This window comes from Podarcis liolepis, assembly GCF_965112155.1.
Source record: "Podarcis liolepis genome assembly, chromosome: 1".
NCBI lineage: Eukaryota > Metazoa > Chordata > Lepidosauria > Squamata > Lacertidae > Podarcis > Podarcis liolepis.
In genome coordinates, this window is record NC_139554.1 from 23,191,866 (window position 1) to 23,205,196 (window position 13,331).

At 44.3% G+C, this 13,331-nt stretch overlaps 1 protein-coding gene across 8 annotated transcripts in view; it reads left to right on the plus strand.

Moving 5' to 3' along the window:
- Positions 1-13,331, plus strand: part of LOC310706046 (cation channel sperm-associated auxiliary subunit beta-like) — a 48,597-nt gene that overhangs the window by 17,923 nt on the left and 17,343 nt on the right. For all 8 annotated transcript variants that reach the window (XM_083501394.1, XM_083501393.1, XM_083501395.1 and 5 more), the window contains 7 exons: positions 3,961-4,027; positions 4,473-4,519; positions 6,060-6,212; positions 7,522-7,674; positions 10,424-10,568; positions 11,332-11,483; positions 12,414-12,556. In XM_083501394.1, coding sequence (XP_083357520.1) covers positions 3,961-4,027; positions 4,473-4,519; positions 6,060-6,212; positions 7,522-7,674; positions 10,424-10,568; positions 11,332-11,483; positions 12,414-12,556 — 860 coding nt within the window. The remainder of the gene's footprint in view (positions 1-3,960; positions 4,028-4,472; positions 4,520-6,059; positions 6,213-7,521; positions 7,675-10,423; positions 10,569-11,331; positions 11,484-12,413; positions 12,557-13,331) is intronic.

Genomic DNA, 13,331 nt, shown 5'->3' on the forward strand with positions numbered 1-13,331 from the left:
TTCTTAATTCCCCCTCAGGTATGTACAAGGCCCCCCGAAGGTCCAGCTTAGTAAAAATCTTCCCCTTCCTCACCCTGGCCAAAATGTCATCAATCCTGGGCATAGGGAAGGTCACAGGTTCCGACACCCTGTTGACGGACCTGAAATCTACGACCAAGCGTAGTTCTTTGGAGTCTCTTTTGTCCACAAAGAACACTGGACTGCCCCCCACCGCCCTTGATTCACGTATAAAGCCCCTCTTCAGATTCTTGTCAATGAACTTTCGCAACTCTTGCATCTCCCTGTCTGACATGGCATACAGCTTACCCACTGGTAACTGAGCCCCTGGGAGTAGGTTGATCTGACAGTCAAAGGGCCGGTGAGGGGGTAGTCTATCCGCCTCTCTCTCGCTGAAGACTTCTTCCAGGTCTGCATACTGAGGTGGTACCCTCCCTTTTTCTCCCACCACCATCCCTGCCACCCTGGCTACTGCCATCCTCGAGGTTTCTCCTCCGTAGCAATGCTCTACGCAGTGAGCTGACCCAAAAGTGACTGTCCTCTGGTGCCACCCTACTACTGGGTCGTGTAGTGCCAGCCAACTCATTCCCAGTATGATGAGTGGTCCTGCTAGGGTGGCTACATGGAAGGCAATGGTTTCAGTATGTCTGGAAACTGTCATTTTCATGGGAGGGGTCTGGTGGGTTACCTCCCCTCCCAAAAGTTCTCTCCCATCTATCGTGGTCACTTTCAGGGGATGTTCCAAAGGCACCACCTGGAGCTGATGTTCTAGCGCAAAATCCTTGCTAAAGAAGTTGCAAGAGCTGCCTGAATCCAGCAGCGCCTTCACTTTGATGGGGTGTCCGTTTGGGAGTTCTAGCACCACCTCTATTGCAATGGCTGCTCGGGGGGGGTCTGGTTTGGGCACTTCTACTGGTTGCTCGCCTGGCTGCTGTGCCCTCCTTCCTGCAGCCAAGCCTTGCCGTTTCCCGGCTCCTCCTTCTTCTCCTCCTCACTCCCCACTGCCCCCACCATTCCTTACCACGCCTTCTTTTGAGGGCATGCTCTGGCAAAATGTCCCGGCTGCTGGCATAGGAAACACCTCTTACTGTTTTTCCCCTCCTTCTTACGCCCCTCGCTGGAGTTTGAAAACCCCCGCGCGCTCACTCCTCCGATCTCCATTGGCTCCTCGGGCGGCACTGCCGACGCTGGCATGTCTGGAATCCGGTTGTCATGCCAACGCTCTGCTCTCCCTTCCCACCTTTCCAAAGCGCGCGTCTCTTGTCGAACTCCCACAGCGAGCGCCAACTTGGTCAGCTGGTCCATCGATTGCAGGCGGGGTGAGCGGGAAAGTTCGTCTCTCACCCAAGGAGATAACCCCTCCTCAAGCAACATTTGAACGGGTTCCGAACTCAGATCCCACCCAAGTTTATGGATCAACATAGCAAATCTCGACCAGTACTCTCTCACTGACTGGTTTCCTTGTTTGCACCCCATCAGTTCTTTGCGCGTCACACTCAGTTCCACATCGCTCGAGAATATGTGGTCCATCGTGGAAAAGAAATTTCTCAGGTCCTTCAAGGCAGCGTTCTCCGCTGCCATTAAGGGTCGAACCCAATCTCTGGCTTGCCCCTCCAGGTGCCCCACCACGAAAGCAACTCTCCCCCCATCGTCGGTAAAGTCATCGTACTGCAGGTCCAATGCATACTGCACTTAAAAGCGTTGTAATCTCTGGGGTTGCCCCCAAATTTCTGCACAAGTCCCGGTACCTTTCTTGCGATGGGGGTAATCTTCCCCTGGGCGTCATGTGTCCTCCTTTCATCCAGCCGCGCCGCTAGTAGAGCCAGTTGCTGCTCCAGGTCTCGGTTTCTCTCCTCAAGACTCTGCCCGCCTCTGGCTCCCTCTCCTGCGCCTGCTCTTTCTGTTTGACTCATGACTGTTCCCCAGTGCTCTTGTACACAAGCAACGTAAGGGACGCACGGATTGCTGTCACGGGAATTGGGGTTGCTTGTGTGTAAACCTCTAGCGGTTCCAAACTGCTTAGGGGTGGGTTGTGTCTTTCCCTGACTGAGCAGCCTGGGTGCTGCTGCTGCTCAGTCGCTCGACGAATCCGTGAGTGGGCGTCTTCTAAATTTCCTCCAGCATAGAAGCTCCTTAACGGATAATCTCCGCCTCCCCTCTCTGCGCGAAACCCTTCTGCGCAGAATGGGCGTGCCCAGGGGTGGCCCTCCACTCTCTTCACTGCCTTCAGTGCCAGAGTCTCGGAGCCTCTCCTCCAAGATGCTTTCCCCCTCTTCCTTCTTCCTGGTGTCACCTGGACATTCTTCCCCAGATGACGTTCTCTCTCTACCCTTACTCGTTCCTTCTTCTGCAGAATCGGGAAGTACCACCTCTCCCCTCTGCTCCGATGTCAGTTCCCTGACAACAGGAAAACTCACAGGGAAGAAAGGTTGGCTAGCTCACCAGAACCCTTGGGTGGCTTTATGGCTCCCCTTGGGAGATGACGTTAGACAGAGGATCCACAAATGTCGGGGTCTGAGCAAACAGCGCCTCAGGAAAGAACTTTTTGACAACGTGAGGGAAGGACCACAATGGGACAAGTTATTCCTTCACCGGGAACCAGGCTGAGGTAGCAAACAGAAGGAGGACTTAAGGCCTGCCAGGCAGAAATATGGAATTAAGGCAGCTCTCGCAACTGTCATGCCAAAGGCACAAAATGGGAGGTTGCACCTTACACTCCAGCTCTCTTAGCCACACAGCTATACAAGCATCAGAATGTTATTTTTCATTCCGTAGCTTCCCACAGCATCAGGAATCAGTTGCTTGATAGCCAACGCCTTGCTTTTTATTTTCTCATAAGACACTGAACTTCATTTCTCCACCCCCACCCCCCATGCTGACCAACTGTGTGGTTTGTAGACAGGAGAATTATTGGGCCGTCTTTGTTTTCATTTTTATTATGTACTCTGTGTTATTTTATTGAAACTTTATGTTGTGAACTGCCCTGAGTTATAGGTTATAGGGTGGTATACTACTACTACTACTACTACTACTACTACTAATGGTTTATCACAGTCGCAGTTCACAGAGGAACTGTGAACTTTGAAGTGCTGAGGGGTGTGTGTAGATGAACTCCTTTTACTCTTGTCCCAGTCACAGACTCATCCTGGAGATTGCTGGAGTAACAAGCTGAATGAGGGTTGGGGGAAGGGATCCCTCTTGGCCCATTCCCATTAATACAGAGAATAGAGGTATAACTCACAAAAACGTTTGTAAATTGCTTAGAGGCTATTGCAATTAAGCAGTATATAAATTACTGTGATAAAGCAGTGAGTTTTGAAAGCAAGACATAGGATAGTGCATTGTATAGTTCCAGTTGCTAGTTTCCACTTGTGTGCTATAATTTCAGAGGACAAGAGGAATTGGGTCCCATTGAGGCCATATAGCTATCCTTTGATCTGTGAATTCTCTGACAAGGTTATATAAACAGCTGTCAATGTGTTAAATCAGAATTCTGTGCTGCATGAGAAGAACAGAAAGAGGCAGTGGGGTAGTAGTTTTGGGGAGGCATTTTGTTTCATTTGGCAGGAGCATTTTCACTTAAACCCTTTCTTTTCTCCCGACTATCATTGGGAGCTGGAATGAGATCTTAGGGAAGTTGGTATCTCAACTACAACTTGCTCTGCTTCTGACATCTCTGTAATTCTGACTACTTTTGGCCATCAATTCTCTTGAGTTGTTCCACCACCAGCACCACTACTAATATCACTGGCATTGCCACTAGAAACTAGAAAGCTAGTGCTGTTTTCTGACATTTGACAGTATTGTCCACTGTCTTCCTTGGTTCCATAGAGGTTTTTAGGCAATGTGTGATAGTTAGAAAGGACGACTTGTGCCTCAGCAGACCCTTTCAGAATCTTAACAGCTATACTATGCAAATTCACTTGGCATGCTAAGTATTTCCTTGTCTTTTTCCGCCCACAGGATGATTATCTTAAAGCTGAAATATGGTACAGCCTCCAGTGTCTAGCTAACAAGGAATTATACGAAAGTAAGAAAACCAGGGACTCAGCTAGATTTGTAAAGAAAAAGTGATTTATATGTGTTGAATGTGTAACTTGAATCCATGGGTTCTCCAACGTTATGGAGAAATACAGCTGTGTCATCTAATGTCCTAATGTCTGCTTCCAATGTCTTCATGTAGCTGTTGAATAGCATGGGGGACAAAATAGCACCCTGCAAAACTCCTTAGTGTAAGTGGAGGCAAAGAGTGCTCCCGCAATGCTTTCCTGCAATAAACCAGCTCAAGGCAGAGAACATGCCTCTCCGCTCATACACACTTATATATTTTAAGGCATGTAACAAAAATAATTTCAAAATTTCACCCTGAGTTCTTTTTAACTGTTCACATGAAACTGGGTTGATGCCTTTTGTAAACTATATTTTAGAAGTGCAAGCACTGAGTTGTAGCTAATATATTTCTGCTTTTCTTGCAGCGGACTATGTTAGTCTGTCATTCAACAAAGATAAGTCATTGAGCCAGGTAAGGCAAATGACGATAAAACCTTATGAAAATTTGCCGACGTATAGTTGAGGTTTGGTGCATTCTGTTCAGTACATAATTTGACTTCCTGGCCACCTTGGCAAATTAATGTTCAGAAATCAAAAAGACAGTTGAGCTAATTTATTACTGGAAGCTTTTGTGGTCGCTATCGGAGCTTTTAGGGAACTGGCTGTCATATGCTATTAGGATAAGTTCAAAGTTCTTGTATTTATTTACAAAGCCCTAACTTGTAGCATAAGGAGCTTATGATAGCATAAGGAGCATCTCAACCTTTAGATCACTACCTGATCACAGGGCTTTGGAGGAGTCACTGTTTGGGGTCCCCACACGTCCTTGTATTCACCAAGGGCCTTTGGTTCAGTACTGTGGGTCCAAAAAAGCAGGTTCAGAGCTCCAATCCAAAAGAGGCTTCTGATCTAGGCTTCTGAGTCCCACAACAGTTTCTGGCAGAAAATTCTATCAACCTCACTTCAGTTTGCCTCTGCGGATGCTGTGCAGGAAAACTGAAGTCACAGGTGAGTGATTTTCAGCAAAAGAAAACTGGTGCCAGGCAAGATGAAGATGAAGGCATTTTGCAACAGTCTTTTCTTCAAAATAAAAGTGGCCAGTTTAAACATATACACAGGCCCTGCTTTCTGCCTGCTAGCCATGCAAAAATTCACAAAATGTCCAAATTAAAGAATTATTCTATGCCTCGCTATACACTCCAGATTCAGATATCTGAACATCCGGAGTTTACCCACTTTCTTACTCCTTGCATGTTTTTGCTTTGCTAGTCAGTGGCAGCTATTTGGGGGAAGAAACCATGCAGGGAGGGAAGGAGCGAGAGAGATTGGAGAAATCAGAGCAGGAGACATTTGAAAATTTATTTTCCCCCTTTGTCTTTCTTTTGCTGTTAAGCTGAAGCCATCTCAGGAAGAAACCATGGAGAGATGGGACTGGGGTGGGGAAAGATCGTACAAAAACCACGGTTAGAAACGTTTGCACAGGAATTGATGGAAATGATGTGAATGCTTGCCCATAGAATGATTTCCAAGGAATTCATAGTGTTTGGTTAGCAGGACCTGTGTGTACTTTTTAAAAAGCATCAATAATGAGCAATTTGGCCCTTGCTCTTGTAAAATCTTCTTGCTTTGCTTCTTGTTTGCATTTATACAGCAGAGGCCTGCTGAGTGGAGCACTGACACGGCGAGTTGCTGCCACTTACCAGGAAGGAGGGCAGGAGGGGCAAGGTAATGGGGAAACCACTGCTGCATAAGTGCATCATCATCAACATCAAGCACCGTACAGCTCTGACCTTTCTGTTGCCTTGGCCCTCCACTTCTCCCTCCTGGTCAGTGGCAGTGGCTGTCCTGCTAGGAGGCCAGGTACACACCATTGCCCCTCCCCACTAGCCACTCCTGTATATTCAGTGCTCAGTGGATTCTTTAGCAAAGCTTTTAAGTTGAAACAACGATGTATTTCTAAATTGATTACTTTGCATCCTTTTGTTGTTGTTGTTTTTTTTTTAAAAAAACAGGAATCCACTTGTTTCTATAGCAATGAGACATTTCAAAAATGGCACAGCTGCTTGCCTCACAAAATGAAAGGTGAAGGGCACTTTTCTAGACGGGTGGTTTCTTTTCTCGTTGATTATGAACAGAACACTGGCATCGCTTTGTTATCTCAACAGGTACAATGCATCAAAGGACTCCTTTTTAATAGATAACTCTGAACAGATGGCAATTTGCTGCTCTTGTTTAGAATGGATTCTCATTTTTTGTGATGTGAATTATGGTTTGGTGAAAGCATTTTAACTGAATTAGAAAGGGGGCAATTAGCAATGGATGGGACAACTGATTGAAAGCCCCCTCTCCCCATTTTCCCTGGTTGACCCACCAATATCAAAACTGTGTCCTGCAATAGCCTCAACTCCCTTCCCACCCCACTGCCAAACTGGGTTCCTTCAGGAGGAGTGGTGGGATATTAATTAACTAATTAACACATAAACTTCCACAATTCACCTAAGTTGACAGGGATTCTATGAATGCCTTTCTGAAGAATATAGATCCTTCTGTTCCCTTTCAGTTCCATGATTCCAATATATATGTTGGATATTTTCTTCAAAACAATGGCTATGGTGATGTTTTAAAAAGGAAACATTTTAAAATGAGGCATTGTATCTTCTGGTGCTCTGAACAATAATTAGGCAATATATTTTTGATTGCCCCTTAGAAGGCAGAGGAAGTGCCCAGATAGATTGCATCTGGGCACCTCTTCTACTGCATTCTTAAGGTCAGTAAAAGTGTGTTGTTGTTGTTGTTTAATTGCTCTTGGCCAGTCTTGCCTTCCCTCTGAGGCAGGAGGGCATTCAGCTAACTAAAGGTTCCGATTCTGGGAATCATAGGTGCCAATTCCCTGGGGCCCTGGGTGCCCAAACACCCACAAAATTCCACATGAAGGGGCCGCGCACCCACAAATTTTGGTGTCAGAGCCAAGCATGCGGCATGGCACCCATGACCCTGGGCAACCACGACCGCGGGTCTAAGCTTTCACTCCTGCTGGGACTTTGAGGCCTGTCTAACAAGCACTTCCTGAAGAGGCAGAAGCAGCAGTGTGGCAGAGAAGAAAATGAAATCCGTACTTGGATTACTTGATCTTCTTGCAGCAGAAGGGCATTCTGCCCATCTGAGTGCAGTTCTGGCTCCATATGGCAGTTCTTTAAGCCAGCACTTCGTGTATGTTCCCTTTTCTCAGCTTCTTTTCTGAACTTAGAGGTCCCAGCCTCTCAGAAAGTGCTTAATAGCTATGCCTAAGGGATGAACCAGGGCCTTCCCTTCAATGAACGCCTTCCTGGCAATGAGAAGCTCTAAATTGGCTCTTGTTAGGACAACTATACCTGCCGAGTTCTAACACTCTGCTTGGACACTGTGTTTCTGCTGTATCATTTCTTTCTTTTATAATGCATATGTTTAACTGTGTTTCCTTCTTTTTCTTCCTAGAATCGGGCATTGGTATCAGTGCATAAGTTAACAGACGGCAGCATGAATAAAAAAAGAAAATTCCCAGCCTTCTGGTTTCCAGATCCGCGATTTATACCAAAAGGATTGTATTTTCACACAAACAGCCATTTTCTGTATGCATATGGCAATCAGGTGTGTAAGAAGGAAGGTGTATTAACAACTGGCACATAGTGTTGCAAAGGTGGCATGCCAACCCTCAACCTCTGTCAAGCGGTAACAGGATTCTGGGGGTTCCAGACCCTCACCCTGCGGCCGTGTTTCCCTTGAGAATCAAGACACAGACACTTCTGGGTTAGCGCCATCGGCTAATGGCGGATTCCCTTCGAGTTCCGGAGGGAATCGGCTCCGCAGGAGTTGGGTCTAGCCACTGCGGCGACGCGGGGACCCTTAAAAATCACAGGCGGTGAAGCCTGTGAGCCTGGTGACTCGGCGGGCACCATTTGCGCCCCCCCGACCCACGAAGGAGCCTTTTTAAAGGCTTCGGAACGGGGGACGGGGTGAGTGGCACGGTGCTGAGAGTCGACTGCTTCTCCTGCAGAGTGAAGCCGCATGCCATGGTCGGAGAGCGCTGACTTCTTCTTATGAACAATTGGATTCTAAAGCAGCAACCCGTGAGTAGTACGGAAATTGGACTTGTAAAGACATTTTTATTTTTTTTTAAATTAGGCACGATCGGGGAAGGCGCAAATAGGAAGTCCGTCTCCCCGTCTTATACATAATCTAAAGCAAGGACCAGCTAACTAAGGTCGAGAGGATTTTATCTTTTTTATTGGCTAAAGATATTAATTTCACTATTTGGCAGTTTAAGTAATTTTACTGGAGGATAAGAGCTAATTTTTGGAGCTGAAGTGCCACCCCCCCGGACCCGGGAGTGATCCGCGAGAGAGCCTGCTGAAGAGATATTGAAGAGCTTGACAGCTGTCAAATTAGTTGTCAAGACGGGAAAAGAGAACTTTGTTTTATACTGTCTCTGCTGGTTATATTTGTTACAATTTGGCTATATTTTGTTGAAAATAAGGAAAAACTGGTACAAACTAACTTGATTTTTGGATTTGAACTGGAAGGAATACTAAGTAACCAAAATCCCTCTAGAGGGGGTTTTGGGACATTACAAGAATGGCTGAAGGAGGGAAAATTCAAGCTAAATTGGACAGAGTGTTCTTTCTCTTGGGAAAGTTACAAGGCCAAATTGATGTTTTGGCTACCAACGTTGCAACTCTGGACTTAACAGTAAACAAATTCACTGAATTTGATAAGGACTTGATCCAGGAAGTTTATGCAGCTGGACAAGAGGAGAAATTGAACCTTGAGAGTATGGAGAAAGAGACACATGTTGTTTCTGAGGAAAAGGAAGGAGATGTAATGTTGCAGATGACAAAGGAGAGCTAGAGGCCTGACATGATGGTTACAAAAGAAAATAAGAACTTGATGATGAAAATCTGGTCTGAGCTCGAGATTGAAGAATGGAGAGATCTCCTTATGTGGAGATCTGAAGACCCAAGGATTACAAATCTGATTAAGGTGAAAGTTGGAGCTTCGGGGACATTTGGACTTGAAAGGAATAAGAAACAAGATTTGGGCTCCACTTTTAAGTATGGAGGTCTGGCTGGAAGAAACATTGTTCCTATCGGGCCAGAGCGTCTCCAAGATCTGGTGTTTAATACTAAGGACTATCAAAAAAACCGGTAGAGAGGAACTGAGAGAGAATTGAGAGCCTCGGACGTGAGATCTCCAGGCTGATAGCAGATTAAGACTGATGGACATTTGTTGGGGATTGAAACCGGGAAAGGGGACGGGGTGGGGTTTGGGGATCCAAAGGGTGCATAATTATAATCCATCTTTTTTTCTTTTTATTCTGTTTTGTTACTAGTATGAAAAGTGGGGAATTCGTGGAAGGGGATTTGGGTCGACTTTAGAAAAAGGATTTAAGATTTAAGAATGAACATTGATGCATAAATTTTGATGTTGTAAAAATGGTATTTTAAATTGAACTAAATATAAAAAGGTTAAAAATTGGGGATAAGAACTTGTTGAATTAACAATTTGAATTGGAATATAAGAAGGGGAGGTGTGGGGAAGTCAGAGAAATACGTTATAGAAAAAGAAGGGTTCTAAACTGTATATGTTTTCTTTTTTCTTTTTTCTTTTTGTTTTTTTTTGAAATGGAAAATTCTTAATAAATATCTATTTTTTAAAAAAGAGAATCAAGACACAGAAGTCACACATCCTCCAACATTTCTTCGATGAAAATAGGAACACCCCATTCCATAACAATAATTCTACTATTTATACCCCACACATCTTACTTGGTTGCCCCAGCACTCTGGGCAGCTTCCAACGTATGTAAAAACATAATAAAACATTAAACATTAAAAAACCCCAGTATACCTGAAAGAGCGTCTCCACCCCCATCATTCTGCCTGGACACTGAGGTCCAGCGCAGAGGGCCTTCTGGCAGTTCCCTCACTGGGAGAAGCAAAGCTACAGGGAACCAGGCAGAGGGCCTTCTCGATAGTAGTGCCCGCCCTGTGGAACGCCCTCCCATCAAATGTCAAAGAGATAAACCTGACATTTAGAAGACATCTGAAGGCAACCCTGTTCAGGGAAGTTTTTAATGTGTGACATTTTAATGTATTTTTAATCTTTTTTGGAAGCTGCCCAGAGTGGCTGTGGAAACCCAGCCAGATGGGTGGGGTACAAATAATAAATTATTATTATTATTATTATTATTATTATTATTATTATTATGTCACTTCAGTGCTGCTAACACAGTGGTTTGACTTCACCCCTAGAGGCGCAATCCATTGTCTCTCAAGACAGATGGATGCCAACAAAGATCTCTTATACAATATTCATTATTGTCTATCCCCCTCCCTTTTAGGTGTGGATTTCTTATGATGGAGGCGCCACTTTTATACCATTTTTCACCTTAACTTCTGAGACGATTATAGAGGTAGATTCATGTGTTTACACCCAAGCGATTATATTTGTGACTGACTCGGCAAACCTTTTCTACACTAAGGCAGGTAGGAAAACATTAAAAAGTGGAGTCTCCTGCAGTCTTTGAAGACTCAATTATGAGATTAGGCTAAGTAACCAGGTCCCCCAACCTATGTGTTCTCATAGCTAGGTAGGGAGAAACAAGTGGAAGCACCTGATGCACCTAAGGAATTCACTCTCTGCTGGGCAGAACCAGGGAGCCCTAAGGGTGCCCAAACCAAGAACCATGTAGACTAGAGACATAGATTCACTGCATCTTCTATGACTTCTACCTTAAGTGAGATTGCAGGAACTTGGGTGACCAACAGCAAAGGCTATTATCTTGTCTCCTGATGCCCCTATTTTCACATTATTCTCCAGGGAATAAATGCCCTATGCATTCTGCTTGCTGATATCTCATAGTGTAGTATGGTTGGCTGGGATCCAAAGAGCTGTTGCAATCTTCTAGTGGGTCTTAGAAGCTTTTAATCCACTCATTTGTTGCTGCAGCACCCTGCATCTACCTTCCAAAACCCTCCACTGCAGATCAATCCATTCAGACCATGAGGCACAAGGAGCTTCTTCCAAAAAGGAACAACACCTCCTTGCATGCTTCAAAGTATTTGACCACATATGACCTTGTTAGATCCTGGCCCTTAGGAACTATTGTCTGAAGTTGCATAATTGAGATATACTTTTTCCTGGTCAAAACGATCTATTTCCTTATTGCATTGATTAAATATGGGTTGGAAGAGCTATTGATCTCTCCAAATATTCACAGGAACCTATTATATTCCCCCTTTTCTGTAGGTTCACCGAGATATGCCAAGCTTATCCCTCCAGCAAAGGGTATCTTCAACATGTACTTTGACCACCTAGGAATATTAAATCATATTTCTCTGAATGATTCAGTTGCCACATTTGTAAAAGAGACGAGTGTGGATGTGGACACTTTATTGAAGGTTAAGGATGCTTTTGATGTGTGAATGAAAAATGTCTATGAAATTGTAATAATTGTTGTTCTTGTTAAGGACAAACCGTCACTCTTCCAACATGTCAAAGTAGTAAGCTAGTGCTAGAATTGACAGTGGAGTCATTAATCCAGCATTTTTTCACCACTATCTAGATATCCTTATAATAGATTTAATTCTTTTTTTAAAAAAAACCATTAAAAGTTGATTTCAGAAAAGCCACCATTATAATAGGTTAAATCAAGAAAGACAATTCTTTTGTTCCTGAAAAAAATAGCTGCTCACTACTTTCTGAGGGGGGAGTGGGGGCGACGTTTGCGGTCCCTCGAGCTCAGGCCTCACGTGCTCCAGTCGTTGCAGGAAATTTCTCCCCAGTCCCAGGAACCTGGTTGATTCCCTGCCAAGAAGGACCATTAAAGCTGGCAGTCTGGGCATTGGCTATTGCTCCTGCCTGGCCAGGCAGCAACACCTTGAAAGGCGGTGGGCCTCAGCGGCACAATCGAGTCCCAATAGCTCAATCCGAACCATATTTCCTGTATATGTGCCCTATATGCCGAGGGAGTGCATTAACAGCCAGTGTGGTGTAGTGGTTAAGAGCAGTAGACTTGTAATCTGCTGAACCGGGTTCGCGTCTCCGCTCCTCCACATGCAGCTGCTGGGTGACCTTGGGCTAGTCACACTTCTTTGAAGTCTCTCAGCCCCACTCACCTCACAGAGTGTTTGTTGTGGGGGAGGAAGGGAAAGGAGAATGTTAGCTGCTTTGAGACTCCTTTGGGTAGTGATAAAGCGGGATATCAAATCCAAACTCTTCTTCTTCTTATTATTTTTAATTCCCATTTATTCCTAAACTACTTTAGCAAGTTTTTTATCTATAAACGCATGAAAAAAAATTATATAATTAATTTTCTCACTTTGTTCCAGGATATTGACTTAGGTTTTGAATTTCCTTTGGCTGTACAGTATATCACTGAAGAGCAAATGTTACTTTTAAACCATGAGCCACGGATGATAACAAAACATGAGAGATTCAGTAGGCTGCAAAGCGGCAAAAGATTAGATTATGGGTAAGTATCAATAACAGCATATGTTTTGTTAACAAGCAATGTCTTGGTCTGTCAGGTTTTTCTTTTTAATATACCCTGCTATTTTACAGAATATAGCAAAATAGCATCTCTCTAATTTGGTTAAATTGTTCAGAGGGTTGCCACTTTCTTGTTCTGCCTGCTCTTAGAACCACTTTGTACTAACATTTGCAACGTATACCGTGTAATACAAGTTTCAAACAAAACTTGTAGGCTTCAAAAATATATCAGTAGGTGATGTGTGTGTTGTCGGAAGTTGGAAATGGTTTCTGCAGTGTGTATGATGATGACATGGTTTTCCCATGACTTCATCATCTGGGGGGGACGGGGACCCACCACCACATTTGGGAGCAAAGACTGCTGGAGTCTGCTGTCTTCCAGGGATGTGATATTGCTGGAGCCAGAAGGAACAGGTTCAGGTAATATGGCCCATGAAGTATTGCACCTACTAGGTGTACCAAACATGGAGATTAAGGGGTATTTTTGTGTAATAAGAAATACATTTGATTTTTATTTGATTTAATACTTGTATTCTGCTTTCCCCACAACAACTGTTGAGCTCAAAGTGGCTCACAGTAACAATAATACCATTACAAGTTAACAGACATTGTGATCATGGTAGTAAATTCAAAGCACAGGAGAATATAAAGCTAAAGACAAATTCATCAAACAGTTACTACAACTCAATACAAAATCATAATGATTCAAAAGATCAGAAATAGCTGCTGAACAGTAGCCCTGTGCCAGCTGACATGCT